Source organism: Mytilus californianus, unplaced genomic scaffold, assembly GCF_021869535.1.
Source record: "Mytilus californianus isolate M0D057914Y unplaced genomic scaffold, xbMytCali1.0.p SCAF_7, whole genome shotgun sequence".
Taxonomy (NCBI): Eukaryota; Metazoa; Mollusca; class Bivalvia; order Mytilida; family Mytilidae; genus Mytilus; species Mytilus californianus.
The window spans coordinates 13,065,809-13,083,037 of record NW_026262723.1 but is presented as its reverse complement, the minus strand read 5'-3'; the positions used below and the strand labels follow the sequence as shown (position 1 = coordinate 13,083,037).

At 31.3% G+C, this 17,229-nt stretch overlaps 1 protein-coding gene across 1 annotated transcript; it reads left to right on the top strand.

Moving 5' to 3' along the window:
* The first annotated feature begins 1,540 nt into the window (after positions 1-1,540).
* On the top strand, positions 1,541-11,720 carry LOC127709086 (uncharacterized). The gene is made up of 6 exons (XM_052214438.1): positions 1,541-1,819; positions 2,446-2,577; positions 4,291-4,509; positions 5,668-5,865; positions 7,056-7,125; positions 10,102-11,720. The coding sequence occupies exons 1-6, from the start codon at positions 1,645-1,647 to the stop codon at positions 10,478-10,480; spliced, it is 1,173 nt and encodes a 390-aa protein (XP_052070398.1). The 5' UTR covers positions 1,541-1,644; the 3' UTR covers positions 10,481-11,720.
* Positions 11,721-17,229: the final 5,509 nt, after the last annotated feature.

Below are 17,229 nucleotides of genomic sequence, written 5' to 3'. Positions count from 1 at the left end.
ATTATATGTAAACAAAAAATGGAACAAGATTAGTAGTTTTTTGTGAAGACATAACAACAAACCTATAGCTGACACAATACAATACAATACAGATCAATTTGCTTTTTCATAAATCCTGGGAGCTGTAAATGCTTAAACAATAAATAGTAAAAATAAAATTCAATTTATTTCTATGTACAGAAAATACATGTGCTTGTCTTTTAATATCTATTCGGGGTTTTTTTTCTATTCTTTATTCAAATTTTATTCAGATGGATGTATTTGGCCGATTCCAGTGAAGTTCCGAAGATCATCCGTTTTGGAATGGATGGAAGTAAACAACAGGTTCTTGTAAAGACTGGTATAAGTGCACCAGGTGCTATAACAATGGGTATATACTAGCTATACCTTTTTGTTATATTCACAGGGTTTACGGGAATGTTAAGAAGGTAGAGCTTGCATTATAAAAACATGAAATATAATGCTACGTTGATTCCAATATCATTATTAAACAAATGCATCATGTATTTATATCTATTTTATATTATAAAATTGAGAATGGAAATGGGGAATGTGTCAAAGAGACAACAACCCGACCATAGAACAGACAACATATTATGTATATTATGAATACATATTATTTTGCCGTGCAAACATATTAGTTCCGCAAACAATATTTCTATTTTCACTGCCATTTTTCTACCAGTTGTGTGATCGCTATTTTTGGAATGTAGATTACTTATTTTGGGATGGGAATCAATAATTAACCTGATTGGACCACTGGTAGATTAATTACCTTGTGTGTGTATGTTTAACAGCTATTATTCATTAACGATATATGCATTTTCCCATATCGTTTCGTTTATTCCCTTACTTTACGCCATTTTCTCCGTGCTAAATCTAGGGGGCGTTGTGATCGTTGCTATACAAATCAAGCTGGTACAAAATCCGGGCTTCCTATGCCATAACCAAGCAGTGCGGCATACTTAAATCTAAAGAGGCAATTACTGAACCAAAGTGATGTGGTACGGAACTTATAAAACATAAAGCAATATATTTCACCAAAATTTCGGGGAATCTACATTTAAAATCACTCATTTCTTGACTATGCAAGCGCAAGAGGGTCTGTCTTCAAATTCGAAAAAATCTTTGAATAGCACAAAATATTACAGATGGTGCGACATTTATTCCCAAAGTTCAGAAATTGTTTATATCATAATTTAAACACAATTTATAGTAAAAAGGATTTCATATTGGAATTACAATTTCCTTTAAAGATTCTATAGAAAATAATTCTAATGCTTGGGAAGTTTCACCAAATTACCAAATTATGAAATGCATCAAATGATTGTTTTGTTCATTGTTATCATTTATATAATGTGATATTCATTTTGCTGGAATAATGTATTACTGTTGGTATATATGCCAGACTTAGAAAGATTAGATGTTATCTATTTAATAATTATCTCAATTGTGTTTAAGCCTGAGCCCACAATTATTAATTATATAGAGTGCAAATCAGGTTCGCTACAATATTTTATTTTAAATATCTTTTTAGATAAAAATCAACACAGGATTTATTGGGTAGATGACAAGCTTCATGACATCAAATCGTCAAAATTTGATGGAAGTGACGTCACAGTTGTTATCACTTTAAAAACAGACATGAACAGTTCCTTTGACCTTGCTATATCTGGTTCTCATGTTATATGGGCGAATTACAAATCGGGCTCTCTCAAGATGATCAACAAAGCAGAAAATAAACATCAGTCTAAACCTTATCAACTAGGAACAACAAATAAGCCATATGGACTGGAAGTATTTGGTCCAACTGGGAAAGGTAATTGTTACCGTATTATTCTCTTCGTAAAACACACAACAGTAATCATTGTTCAATAAAATCCGTGATGTGCATTGCGCATATGAATTAGTTATCAAAGATATTACTATTATATTTTTTTAATAGTGGATTTACTTAATACTTCTTAAAGATTGCCTAAAATGTTAAACCTTTTTATTATTTTATAAGTCATGTGCATACATAGGTATACTAATGACACTGTGTTTATATTTTCCCTAGGAAATACAAAGTTTACAGCAGTTATTTTATCATATTTGTTCTTTCGTTGCATCTCTCTTACGAAAAACATAGACAACATTCATTGCAATCTAATGGTCTCAATTGACACTAATGATGGTTACAGAAAGGCATGTATAACAAATCAATTTAGGCATCAGAAGTTAACCGATGTTCAGATATCTTTAAACGTGTACAGTTGCGACTTGTAATACTGTGGAACATTTATTAATGGGTTTTCTTTTTAAATGTTTCACTATTATAAAAAATTAAAACAACATTTCACAAAGTTTCTAATCAATTCTATCTGAATGTTTATAATGTATTGATATAATAATTCTATTTGTTTTTATTCAATATAACGATTCTATTTGATATGTATCCATCAGGATGTAATTATTGTGGTATCAATAACGGAGGGTGTCGTTATTTATGCTTGCCGTCCCCAAGGCTGACGTTACATAGCCGTTCGAATAAATGTGTATGTCCGGATTTGAATGGCCAACAATGCATTGCAAGAGGTATTTGTCCAATTAAAATCCTTTTTTATTTCATAAACATATAAAATGAATAAAAATGTAAAAAATGTTTACTACTCTTGTTTTTGACTTTTTATCAGATATTCAGAATTCTCGAGATTTATCTATGTATAGTGCCAAATGAATGAAAATTTTGCCCGCTTACCCCTACCTTAAATTTGTAAAGTTAAAAAAAAACATTTTTGAAAAAAAAGGTGTCAATGTTAAATGTATGAAAAATCTAGAGAGAATCATTTCCCACCAAATTTTCAATTGATTACATCTCAAATACAAGGACACAGACCTGCCTTTTTTTTCTTCCTTTTAAAATCCATTATTTATTTACTTTGAATTTATAACAGTCTTTTAAAAAGTTTGTTATTTTGAAACAGAGGAACGAACATCCTTAAATGCACTTGTTTGTAATTTAATTGTTGATTCTTTGTATAGCATTATTTCTATTTTTTGGATGGCATATATCAAATATAAAAAAAATAATAGGAGTGTGAACCCGTAGTAAATTTCCTTTCATATTTGAATTTGTTACATTTTAAAGAAATATTATAAATGACTACAGCGAAGCACAAACTCCATCCTATAAAATAAGAAAGTTAAATCAATCATTGGTCACATGACTTATCGGCGATGCAGCAAATGCATTTTAAAACTATTTTACAGTTGTAGTGCATTGTTTACATTGCAACGATTAATCGATAATTTTGTATTATGAATAATTCATTTGATTCACATGAATATTAACTTCTGTTAAATAATACGTGTAAAAATCAGATAAAGCTTTCTATGAAGTTTCGGCTACACAAACATTAAGCGCTTTACAAACAAAATAAAGTCCTGGTCCGATTGCAGTAAATTATTTCCAATTGAATATCACTTACATGTAATACTAGAAATGTATCTCATTTTATCATACTGATCGCTGAAATGAAACAAAGATAATAAATTGAAAATTCTACTCGGAAAGGTTGTAGGGTGTTTCCACAAATCGTAACAAAAACGGACCATAAATTAAATTTGCTTGTTATTTAAACTTGCAAAATGTGTCTTTATTCCTCTTTCTTTTAGATCCGTCTATTCCAGTTTAAGTTATGTCAAACATTATAAGGAAGCGAAAATTTACCACCGGAAGTGAAAATCCAGTATTGCTTTTGGCCTTTTTCCCGTATCGGATTGGACAAAAAAGAATATTTACTCATGATTTATGTCAACAGGGCGACTACAACAGTATTACACATGTTGATTTATTTGTTTTAGGACTGATTAGCTCATATCATTTAAAATAAATATAAATATTACATGAGGAACGAAATTGCATACATATAAATATTCAATTAGGAACGAAATGGTAAGGGTACCAAATGACTATAATCCATTACATAACAAGCAAGATTCACGAGTGTCGAAAACTTCTAATATATGACTGATTGTTTGTTGCTTGCTACTCGTCTGATGGGAAATGTTTTATGTCTTTTCAGGACGAGAATAAAATCAAGAATAACAACAAAAGTTAGGTTATGCTAGGTCGATCGGGATATCGGGCCGTCAATATTGAACGCAAATGGAAAATATTGAACTAACAATGAAGGTTGGCTTTTTTTCAAAAGAATCAATGATTGATTACTTTTCAAATCAAATTATTATAATTATGTAATATAAAGATAAATAAATGATATTGTATATCAATTTTTTTTTATAAAGAGGTACAGGGTAGAACTGAAGACATGACAAATTGTCAACAGATCCGCAATAGCGCAACAGGAAATTGCCAGTATCCTAAATGTACCCTCAATGGTGCCTTCGAAGCATTACAGTGTGAACTTATCGATGGAGTAAAGACATGCTGGTGTTCCGATTTATTTGGAAACATAATTCCGGGAACCAAAACGGCTGATTCAAATATACCTGATTGTTATAAAGGTTTTATTATACTTGTCATAATAGGTCTGAGACTATTAGCGACACTTTTTACTTATATGTATTAAACAACATTGCTAATTTATTCTTTGTTAATAAATTCCTGATGATGTGATCAAATAGATGTATGCTAAAGTTCTTAATTATATTAAAATTAATGTGAATCAGATCATGATAGGATGGGCGGTCGTTCGGTTGAATGTAGGTGTTAAGCAAATAATTTTAAAATTCTCCTTAGACCATGAAAATGTTATGAATCATGTATCACAAGATGTGTTACTTCATTAAGTACCATTCAAACAGAGCAATGAACGCATGTCATGTGGGTAATCATTGTTCTAGATGGTGTATCGATAAGTCTTTTACTGACTCCTACAATATTGTATCGAGCTGAAAATAACCAAAACACCGATTTTTAAGTCTTTGCCTTCGCCATGCAAGAAATTGAATCCACGAACTCTTGATTTTGAGAAGATTGCCAAGGAGGATTTAATTGAGCACGAGGAAACTGTGTAAAATACCCAAAGTTTATCAATAATAACACAACGTCCTAATTGATGAGTGTATACTCGTACCGTTTGATATCGAGTTCGATTACCACAAGATGTAAAGTCTATTAAATATAAATATGGAAAACAAAAATCTAAGATGAAAAACACAAATCAGAAAGGCATAATGATTTTTTTTTTTTTTTTTTTGGCTTTGAATCTTTTTAGCGTTTTTTCACTTAAACTCTTTTAAAACAGAGAGGCATAATATACCAAGGGAATATTCAAACTCATTAGTCGGAATTTAAATGACAACGCCATGGCTAAAAAAGAAAAAGACAAACAATAGTTCACTAAACACAACATAGTAAAATGAAGACTTGAGCAACACGAACCACACCAAAAACTGGTGGTGATCTTAGGTGCTCCAGAAGGGTAAACAGATCCTGCTCCACATGTGACACCCGTGAAATATGCACAGACTGTGAATAGATACTTTTTCTGATCTTGAAGGCATATGTTGTTATCATTTGAATGTTATTCAATTACAAATTCTATATTTGTAAAGATAAATCAATACTTCTAAGCTGTGCATGTATGTTTGTGATTGTTTTCCGTGCAAGATAAATGTAAGTTTGACATTGTATTGAAAAAAATCTAATAATTTTTACAGGGAAAAATTTGAAGAATTGTTTATTCAGTTCAGTTCTGTTCAAAAGAGAGTTTAGAACACAACACGAACCAACGTGCACAGCCAGTGGAGATTTTGAGGAAATGCAATGCAATCAGCAGGATTGTTGGTGTGTGAATACAAATGGCAAAGAACATAAAGGTTCTCGTGTGGCACGTCCAGAAACACCATCATGTAAAGGTACACATTAAAAGGAAATGTATATTTTCTAATATAAATCATTGTATGTATCAGCTGAATATGGCGACATGGAGTTACGGTCATTTTTTTCTGTACTCGTTTGATTCATGAAGTCACAGTCGGAAATTTATTGAAAACAGTAGAAAGTTTATTCAGCTATAAACATTGCTGTAGGGTGCAATTCAGAACTGTATGACAAATTTTACAGGTCTTTGTAAAATGATGGATCGAGTGACATCGTCAATCAAACCAAAGTTAATTTAAAAGATGATATGAAAGACATAGCTCAAAATATCAGGCAGATTTTTTTTTATGGTTTAGATTGTTTGAAAAGAATTTGCAAAACTTTTATAAATAATTTGTCAAAATGGACCACAATTGTAGTTTTGAGCTATATTCAGACGTTTTTTTAAGGTAGTTAAGCATTCAGAAATACGTCATTATGTTTCTAAACCAAAAGTTTACATAATTTTGTGAAACTTTGAATTTAAGTGATGATTGAAAGACCTTATAAAATAGCCTGGTGTGAAAAGGAAACTTTTCTTTACGTCTAAATTGTTAAATTTGCAACTATAATTTCTCAACGATAATGATGTTGCCCAATTTGCTTTTTAATATCATTAACATATAAAATGTAGTGCTTCCTTACACTTGTTAAGATATAAATAGAACTGTCAAATAATCTGAAAATGGAAAAAGATTAATTTCGGAAAATAATACACAAATAAACCAAATGGAATTATATTTTTGTGCACATCAATGTTCTATGATTACTCATAGCGATTACAAAAGGAAATAGGACAAAACCAACAACTAGTCAATTGATTATTATCAAACTACGGTTTATCATACATTTCGTTATTTATAACTCTCCGTCTCTCTCTATCACACAAACACACACATACTCCTAACCGTTGTACACTATATACACAAATAGTAACCTTTATCAGGTAAGCCCAAGTCCAATTAGCATGTGGAAGTAAAACAAATTGCAAACTTAGCAGCCACAACCGTCTAAGGTCCTAAGTTGAGGGAGTTACAATTTGGCGTCAACAACAAAAAATCAGGAACATTAGATTTAAAATTCATTGCATATTTATTTGTTTCGCTATCAGATATGAATATGCATCATTTGTAAAATTTCAGCTGAAGACACTTTCTTGTTAAAATGTATCTGTGTCAAATTTCAGAAAACTACAAAGTACATTTAACTGCAGTATCCATTGCTCTCTTTTTGTGTGTTATATTTGCGATCTTGGCGTAAGTTAATTTATTTAATTGTTAATACATATGATTAAACGTAATTGGATATACCTTAAATACAACAAATCCTGAAATATACACATGTAAAACAAATCAAACTGGTAAGAATTATCCTGCTTCACATGTCACTTAAATGTACAGTACTGTAATTCCTAAACTTTATCAGCATAAAACATTCTTTTTAAAACTTATGTCTATACTAACCATTAGTATCATTATGTATGAAAGGAATGATCATAATCGGAAGTCTATTCCTTACTGCATTTGCTTCAAATTATATATAATTGAACTATAACGTAAGGATATAGTGCATGTATTCTTGGTATAAAAGTATGATTTTATCTATGTAAGGTTATTCAATCATGTTTTACAATTTTATTATTTCATAACTAAAAGACACTACAAGTATTTACAATATTGTCAATTATATTGTTTATTGAATGTTTAATAACGAATGAATCATTTACTAATTGTATATAATAATCCATCTTATTATACTTAATGTCAAAATCCCAGATTTTGCTTGGTTAATACGAGGGAGAAAATTTACTCTATCCTTTGGTAAAAACTCTATTACCCTTCGCGGAGACGCTTGATCAAGTGTGCGCTTTATTAAAAACGGATGGTTGTTATGTATAGGACGTCATAGTTTATTACTTTGATTTTGAAATTTAATAGACAGTAATAACAGAACATTCAGTATAATAAATTAAATAACACATATCAGAGAGGGCGATAGAGCAGATTGTTACCCCTCGAAAAGACATTGTCAACCTTGTCTTCGCCTCAGTTGACAATGTTTTCTCGAGGTAACAATCTGCTCTATCACCCTCCCAGCTATGTGTTATTTATATAATGATCTATTGAATATTAGAAAATGATAACAAAAGGAGATGTGATATGACTGCCAATGAGAAAACTATCCACCAGAGTTTAAATAATGAAGATACACGCAATTATAGATCACCATACGAACTTCGACAATGAGAAAAACTTGACCAAAAGCGTAATAATGACAAAAATACCAATTGATAACAATATATGAATAATTTTGAAAAAGAACATGACCTATTTTATAATAATATTAACGGTACCAATTTTCCTGTTCCGGATGCTCATTTCGACAATGAATGTCTCTTCAGTGAAGCTCGAGGTCATATTTGAAAAACCAAAACGTATTATAAAAATGAAGAGTCTATAAACCAAAAAGGACAAAAACTGTAGCCAGAGCCTGGCAAGGAATCAGAGCTTTGCATGATAGTTATATTCCTTAATTTAAAATAATTTTCCTAAATTTTGTAACAGAAAATTTAGAAATAACATAAAAACAAACAACAATTCACGCAATACTACATTGAAAACTTAAAACATCATTATTGATCAAAACTACCCCAACAAAAACTTGGATGTGTACATGGCAGTTAAGCGTTTTGAATGGATTATAAACTGACGCTTTTAGACATTAATATTTTATTTCCTAATTTTGAAAATAAATTCTCTTGTAGTGATTTTTAACACAACAGAAATAACTATAAATCGTATCATCACAGACACCACAAATGTTTAAATCGATAGTTTCAATTTCAATGTATAGAGTCTGTGCATTAAAAGCTATCTTGTAGGGGAAAAAAAGAAAAAAAACCTCGTTCAAACTATATGAAAAATTATGTTAGGAGAGGCAGGAACAACCTGGCTATGATTAAATGTATATAAACATGTTCCTCTCTCTATGCTTATCATTTGTTATAGTTTTTTTATCAATATCCTACAAGAATTAACAGGTTTTTTTCTGAATCAGTTATTTTTCGTGGTAAATATTTAATCAAAAGTATTTTTCTAAGATTTAAATCTCAAATATTTATCAGGAAAAACACATAAATGTAATAAAAAACAATCTGATGAAATCGAATGAACTCCAAAAGTATTCAGATGGTTTTACGGATAATATAAAAATATGGAAATGCGGTTTCAAGTGTCACATGTCAAACGAAAAAACAATTGCCTGACTTAAGTGACAAAACTATAAACGAAAAAGACAACTGCTGAATAACAGAATATCGACTTGGGACATTCACATTTAAAAATGTGGTGGGGTTAAACATGTTTGTGAGCGTTTAATCCTCCCAATACTCGGGACAGTGGAGTAACAGCATAACATTAGAACAACCCGTAGAAATCAGTCGGAAATGAATTAACTCATTAGATTGGCAAGAAGCAGAAAAACAAATGCACATGAAGACCGAGGAGTACTCGCAGTTAATGAAAGCTTATTCAAAAACAGCAACAAATAAATAAATCTTGTTCTCCTAGAATAATGTATGGATCAGGTAAAACCCAACTGATTTAATGTAAACTCTTCATAAACAGTCCGAGCAAAGCATGACCTTGTAAAATGCTAAAATAAGTATATGATTTCGATTGGATATGGGACCATAAGTTTTCATAACTGTATAAAGATACAGATGTATCTATGTTTTAATTTATTAAAAACAAAAGTATTTGTACCGATAAAACAAAATTTAAAGAACTAACCACGGTGTTAAATAGATATCCTTTAAATTTGAATTTAGTCGAAGGATTAATCAATGTGTTGACATTGACTGACGGGACTTATGAACAACATCACATTAAAAAATGGGATTTGATATCCCGTTTGTGATAAGAAGGTACAGACAAAATTCCTAACCAAATCTCTGTATCTATGAAATAATTGAAAAATAGCTCCAATATTAGATTTTTTAAATTCTATTATAATATGATTTCGAATGACAAATTTAGGAATAATACACAAAATATTGACTTTTTACTTCAATGTTCAAGGCTTCGTGTTGAAGACCGTACTTTGACCTATAATGGTTTACTTTTATAAATTTTGACTTGGATGGAGAGTTGTCTCATTGGCACTCATACCACATTTTCTTATGTCTCTCAGAAGAGATATTTTCTATTTTGCTATTATTTGAATAATTTAAGGTTTTGCATCCAGCGAAGGCACCGAAAAAACCCTAACACTTCTTCCATACGTGACCAAGCACAGATTTATCCTGAAATTCAGACACATCACTATGATGAAATCACAGACTTGGATGATTCTCACAGTCTTGCTGACGTTTCTCACAGTCTTGATGACGGTGTATACGCAATTCCACGGTTTGCCAATAAAAAAGCACTCAGACGAAAGAACTCCGATGAAGACGATCTTGGATATCTAAAACCACATACCTATTACAATAGCATTGTCACTGTCGTTAAAACGTTTAATCAAGACAAAGATACTTCAGAACTTAAAAGAAACAAATATGGATATACAGCTCCCGTGAAAAAAGGAGACGATACAACAGAAAACAAATAGATCTCAGAAATGAAACACACCTGGGTGTGCAATTCCGATTAAAGGAGAACAAACGTATAAGACAACTTCAGAAAAATCTTCTCTATTTGTTGAAAATTCCTTGTGACACTGTCGATGGTGAAAACATTGACTTCTTGTTTTTTACATTTTTAACTTACCATTGATGAACAAATAATAGAAACTAACAAATAAGATGAACTGAATGATTGCAAAAAGCTATGTTAGACCAAATCAAACTGTTCACTTAAATTGGGATATTTTGCCGTATCACTATTTTAAATATGTGTCCAAAAAGGATAGTTTTTAAATAAGGTGTGTTAGTTTGACGGATTCAATCATCTTTTTTTAAAAAGAATGTATTGACAAGTGTTCAATCAATATACATACTTTTTTTAAATCAGCATACATAGGCAAATTTTGCTTAGTAATACGTGAAATTTACATCAATCTCACGTAAAAATCACGTGAAAAATGTCATGTAAAATTCACCTCAAACAAGCTTATATGTGAAACTCACGTGAATCTCACATACGAAATTTTCACGTAAATTAATATGATATTTACCACCCAAAAAAATGATATTTTTCATGATTTTGATAAAATTTGATTTAATCCACCATTTTCTACACAAAGAAATGCCTATACCAAGTAAGAAGTATGACAGTTGCTTTCATTCGTTTGATGTTTGAAAGATTTTGATTTTGCCATTTGATAAGGGACTTTCCGATTTGAATTTTTCTTGGAGTTCGCTATTTTTGTTATTTTACTTTTTTTTTGGAAAATTTTAATGTTATTTCTAAAATGCACGTGTATTTCACGTAAAAAATTTCATGTGATTTTCAGGTTAAATTCACATGAGTTTCACATGATATTCGCGTTAAACTCACGTGAAATCTTTTTACGTGAGGGAAATTTCCCTGTTTATTGTTAAGAAATCCGTCTATTGGTGAATACTGCATGTAAAGTTCTAATTGTGTTTTAGATATTTGTGTAGTTCTGTTGCTGACTTATTAACCATAGGTACATATTGTTGTGACATGTTGTAAAAGACAATAGAGCCGTATCAGAAGGCCACATTATGGGCCATGTCAATTTGATAACAAAAAGTACATAGTTTTAAATCTATCATTTAGATATTCACAAGACATAATCTGCATATAAGGGCGTATAGTTTAATTTTGTTAAAATCAATATCTTTGTTAATAAGAATTTCTTTCATCTAATGAACTCTGCAAAAATAGTTTGTTCTTATGTTGTACTCTCACACCACTGTATCAGGTTATGTTGAGGTATTGGACATTGCCAAACATGTTTAACCCCGCAACACTCTGTGTGTACTTGTCCCAAGTGGGAACCGTACGGTGACCTATAGTTGTGTCCTTTTACATCAGTTGGTCTCTTGTGGTGAGTTGTTGTATTGGCAATCATACCACATCCTCTTATTTTTGTAAAAAGAAGAAAAAACTAACTTTTAGATCTTTTCAATAAATAAAATTTCGAATGGAAATGGGGAATGAGTCAAAGAGACAACAACCAGACGGAAGAGCAGAAAACAGCCCAAGGCTTCCAATGGGTCCTACATACAGCGAGAAAAACCCGAGCTCGGAGGCGGGCTTCAACTGGTCCCTAAACAAAAGTGTATACTAGTTCAGTGAAAATAGACGTCACACTAAACTCCGAAACACATTCAGGAGCACCTGAGATCAACCCCGGTTTTTGGTGGGGTTCGTGTTGCTTAGTCTTTAGTTTTCTATGTTGTGTCATCTGTACTATTGTTTGTCTATTTGTCTTCTTATTTTTGGCAATGTCGTTGTCAGTTTGTTTTCGATCTGTGAGTTTGACTGTCCCTCTGGTATCTTTCGTCCCTCTCTTACATAATAGAGCTAAAATTGAAAAAACATACAATAGATATGAGAAAATATGGTATGAGTGCTAATGAGACAACTCTCCATCCAAGACACAATTTGTAAAAGTAAACCATTATAGGTCAAAGTACGACCTTCAACACGGAGCACTGGTTCACACCGAACAGCAAGCTATAAAGGGCCCCAAAAATGACTAGTGTAAAACCATTCAAACAGGAAAACAAACGGCCTAATCTAGATAAAAAAACTAGAAACGAGAAACACTTATGAACCACAACAAAAAATGACAACCACTGAACATCAGGTTCCTGACTTATACATTCTTTGCTTTCATAATTTAAGGTTTGATCGTTGATGATAAAGTTAAATCCAACAAAATAATTTAAGCGCACGAAATTAAGTGCACTACAAGTGAGAGGTTTAGCTAGGTATAAAACCAGGTTTAATCTACCATTTTCTACACAAGAAAATGCCTGTACCAAGTCAGGAATACGACAGTTGTTATCCATTTGTTTGATGTGTTTGAGCTTTTAATATTGCCATTTGATTAGGGACTTTCCGTTTTGAGTTTTCCTCGGAGTTCAGAATTTTTGTGATTTTTCTTTTTAATAGTGTTTATTAACTGCAGATGTACTGATTTACATTTTAACGTGGAATAAATAGGAAAATATGGTATATTTACATGTTTATATGTTGGAACTGGCTGGCTGTGAATGGGAAGCAATATCATAGTGGTTGGAGTTGTTTAGGCCAAAATGTGCATGACCTGTAGTTGTTTAAATCCTTGGTCTTTGGTGGATAATTGTCTCTTGGTGAATCATACAACATCTCATTGTTTTATATCAATTTGATGAGGTATCCTTATTACCGAGAAATCAAATGATCAAAATAAAAGTTAAAATAAAATGTATTCATTGTTAATTGGTATAATGTAAACTGTAAGAATCCAAATAAATTTCTTAAAACTGTATGAGTTCATTTTTACCTTGGACGTTTTGAGTTTTAAGACATTTATTCCTCCTCCCAAACATCAATATTGAAAACAAATTACCAGCGTATTGATTATTGACAGTTTGTATTGCTTTCAATATTTTTATTTCAGTTTGACTACCACATGTCAAGATAAGATTCATTTTACATCTTACTGATGAAGGATATTAGTTATCCGAAATATCTAAAATTTGTTCATGATTTAATTATTTTTTGGTGATGTTGTACCCTTTTAGGCTTGTTATATATATTACATTATACATATTTATTAACAGGTTAACTCCTAACTATCCTACTGCCTATCGATACTTTTATTTTGGCATTGCACAAGTCATGTCTTCTTTAACTGTCCATGACGTTAAAACAATAAGTCCCTGGGATGTGTTTTAGTTGATTTTAGTCTCTGATGCATGATTTTTTATTGTTAATTGTTTTTGGATTTTAACTAGCTTTCTCGACATTTCATTTCGGTAATGTCATTTGTGATGTCAATATGGAGGTCATTAAAAAGGTGGTATATATCAAAAATAGTGAGGCTAGATATAACACTGAATAAGTAAACATTAAATAACAAAAACTACATTACAAATTGTATCAGAGACTGAAATCAACTAAAATACATACCAGGGACTTAGTGTTTTAACGTCATGGACAGTTAAAGAAGACATGACTTGTGCAATGCCAAAATAAAAGTATCGATAGGCAGTAGGATAGTTAGGAGTTAACCTGTTAATAAATATGTATAATGTAATATATATAACAAGTCTAAAAGGGTACAACATCACCAAAAATTAATTAAATCATGAACAAATTTTAGATATTTCGGATAACTAATATCCTTCATCAGTAAGATGTAAAATGAATCTTATCTTGACATGTGGTAGTCAAACTGAAATAAAAATATTGAATGCTATACAAACTATCAATAATCAATACGCTGGTAATTTTTTTTCAATATTGATGTTTGGGAGGAGGAATAAATGTCTTAAAACTCAAAGAGTCCAAGGTAAAAATGAACTCTTACAGTTTTAAGAAATTTATTTGGACTCTTACAGTTTACATTATACCAATTAACAATGAATACATTTTATTTTAACTTTTATTTTGATCATTTGATTTCTCGGTAATAAGGATACCTCATCAAATTGATATAAAACAATGAGATGTTGTATGATTCACCAAGAGACAATTATCCACCAAAGACCAAGGATTTAAACAACTACAGGTCATGCACATTTTGGCCTAACCAACTCCAACCACTATGATATTGCTTCTCATTCACAGCCAGCCAGTTCAAACATATAAACATGTAAATATGCCATATTTTCCTATTTATTTCACGTTAAAATGTAAATCAGTACATCTGCAGTTAATATAACACTATTAAAAAGAAAAATCACAAAAATTCTGAACTCCGAGGAAAACTCAAAACGGAAAGTCCCTAATCAAATGGCAATATTAAAAGCTCGAACACATCAAACAAATGGATAACAACTGTCGTATTCCTGACTTGGTACAGGCATTTTCTTGTGTAGAAAATGGTAGATTAAACCTGGTTTTATACCTAGCTAAACCTCTCACTTGTAGTGCACTTAATTTCGTGCGTTCGAAGCGCTTTGTTGGATTTAACCATATCATCAACGATCAAACCTTAAATTATGAAAGCAAAGAATGTATAAGTCAGGAACCTGATGTTCAGTGGTTGTCATTTTTTGTTGTGGTTCATAAGTATTTCCCGTTTCTAGTTTTTTATCTAGATTAGACCGTTGATTTTCCTGTTTGAATGGTTTTACACTAGTCATTTTTGGGGCCCTTTATAGCTTGCTGTTCGGTGTGAACCAGTGCTCCGTGTTGAAGGTCGTACTTTGACATATAATGGTTTACTTTTACAAATTGTGACTTGGATGGAGAGTTGTCTCATTGGCACTCATTCCACATATTCTTGTATCTCTATAAGACTTTAACACGAGGAACGGAGTACATGTTAAAACGTCATAAACAGTGTTATAAAAGCACGACCTATTACAATGACAAAATATTATGAGTGTCCACAGGATACAGGACAATAGGTGATAAAATTAACTAGATAGTAGCCATATAATATCATGTTGTCATAAAATTAATGAAAATAACATGAGTACGATAGCGACAATATTCAAGTATCTTACTACAGTGTTTAATTGACAGCCTTTAAGAAATAGTTTAGTCTAAGTCGGATAGGTAATCTTGGATCGTATATCAATTACAGAGTTCTGTATGCAGCATCACCGTAAACTTTAGGAAGAGAGATCCCTCGTTTATAAAAGATTTCAGTAGAAGCCAAATTTTCAAGCCAAAACTTGATATCTAAGAAAAAGTTCAATAAATTTTTAAAGTTACTTTGTGGTAATAATTTATACATAGATCAAGTTCATTGAAATTCAAGCAAGTCGTCACCTCAAACATGGGCATAGCAAACAAGATAAAAAATGTACACATCGTAAGAAAAGTTAATTGTTTAATTGCTATATGTCCATATGCCCAGTAAAGAACACCACTGTTCAGACAAATCACTAAAAGGGAACGATTTCGTTTCGTTTGTCATAAATTCAGTTTTATTTAGAGTAATTTTTCTGCAACAGAAATATCAAAATAATGAAAAAAGATATTATGTCTATACATATTCCCTCCCTTATTATAAACTTATTTTGTTCTTTATAAATTGAATGTTTTGTCTTTAACTGAAATATGAATAATTTTGCAAATGTTTAATCAACAACTGTTAATTATTTTGTTTTATTACCATACTCGCCTCCAGAGCCGGTGGTCGTTGATTCGAACTCCGGCAAAGTCAATTCACAGACTTAAAAGTTAGTATTTGCTGCTTTTCCTCTGACATGCAGCATTAAGGAGTAAGAGCGAAAGCTGGTAGGATTGGATTCAGAATACTATCTTCCTGTGGGTTTACTTTGTGATTTAGCAAGTTAAAAATCTGGAACAGTCTGTCCATCTAGAACTTAGCTAGGTTTACATATTTATATCTCATTACAATGTAACATGTTCTAGTCCTGCATATGCTTTTAACTTGCATCTGGATGTTATTCAACCGTAACTGGTCATTATCACCAGCGGCAGCAGCATAACGATCAAGTTATCATGTAGTACTGCATTTGTGAAAGTTCATCAAGGAAAACATAATCTGGAACTTACGGGTCAAATGTATAGTGAATATCAAATTCTGCCTTGTGCCGGTGTTTTCCAATACACAAAAAGTAATAGTTTCATATTAGTTAATGAAACCAAATTAACCAACATAACAATAGATGTTTCATCGATTATGAGGGAAAATACCTTTCTATCAAACTTTGTATTAAATAATGTTTTTAAAATTTCCAATCACGAAAAAAATTAAACAACAGTAGAAACTGCAGTGACTCTAAACTATGTTGTACTTTATTCTAAATAAAGACGTATGGTCAATTTCCCCATAGCTGATTTCACACCAAAGCCTTATTCATAAAGTTCTTCAATCTATTTTCCAATATGCACAGTATCATAGATTCAAATGTTTACTTTAAGGTTGAACAACATTTTGATGCACTTTCGATAATTGCCTACATATAACATTTAACTGCATTTTTGAGTATGTATCAAAAAATGTATTACAAGGACTTTCTTGACCAAAACCAAATTTATGATAGTAGAAGAGCTATATTGTCCTTCGAATACAATATATTTCATTATGGTAATAGACGTCCTTCAGTTCAAACATTTTCAAAATCATGTAAAAAATGTAACGTTGTCTTCAACAGCAGTATGTAGCGCTGGAAGACTGTTTGATTAAAATATATAAACTTTTTAAATGATTTGTATCGGTAAAGGAATATTATATAGACTCTTTGATATGTGAATACT

Bases quoted from the DNA above. Each gene is read 5' to 3' on its own strand.
- LOC127709086 (XM_052214438.1), top strand. From the start codon at position 1,645: ATGAACAGTTCCTTTGACCTTGCTATATCTGGTTCTCATGTTATATGG. The intron at 1,820-2,445 runs GTAATTGTTACC...TGTATCCATCAG, and splicing joins ATTTGGTCCAACTGGGAAAG to GATGTAATTATTGTGGTATC. The intron at 2,578-4,290 runs GTATTTGTCCAA...TTTTTTATAAAG, and splicing joins CCAACAATGCATTGCAAGAG to AGGTACAGGGTAGAACTGAA.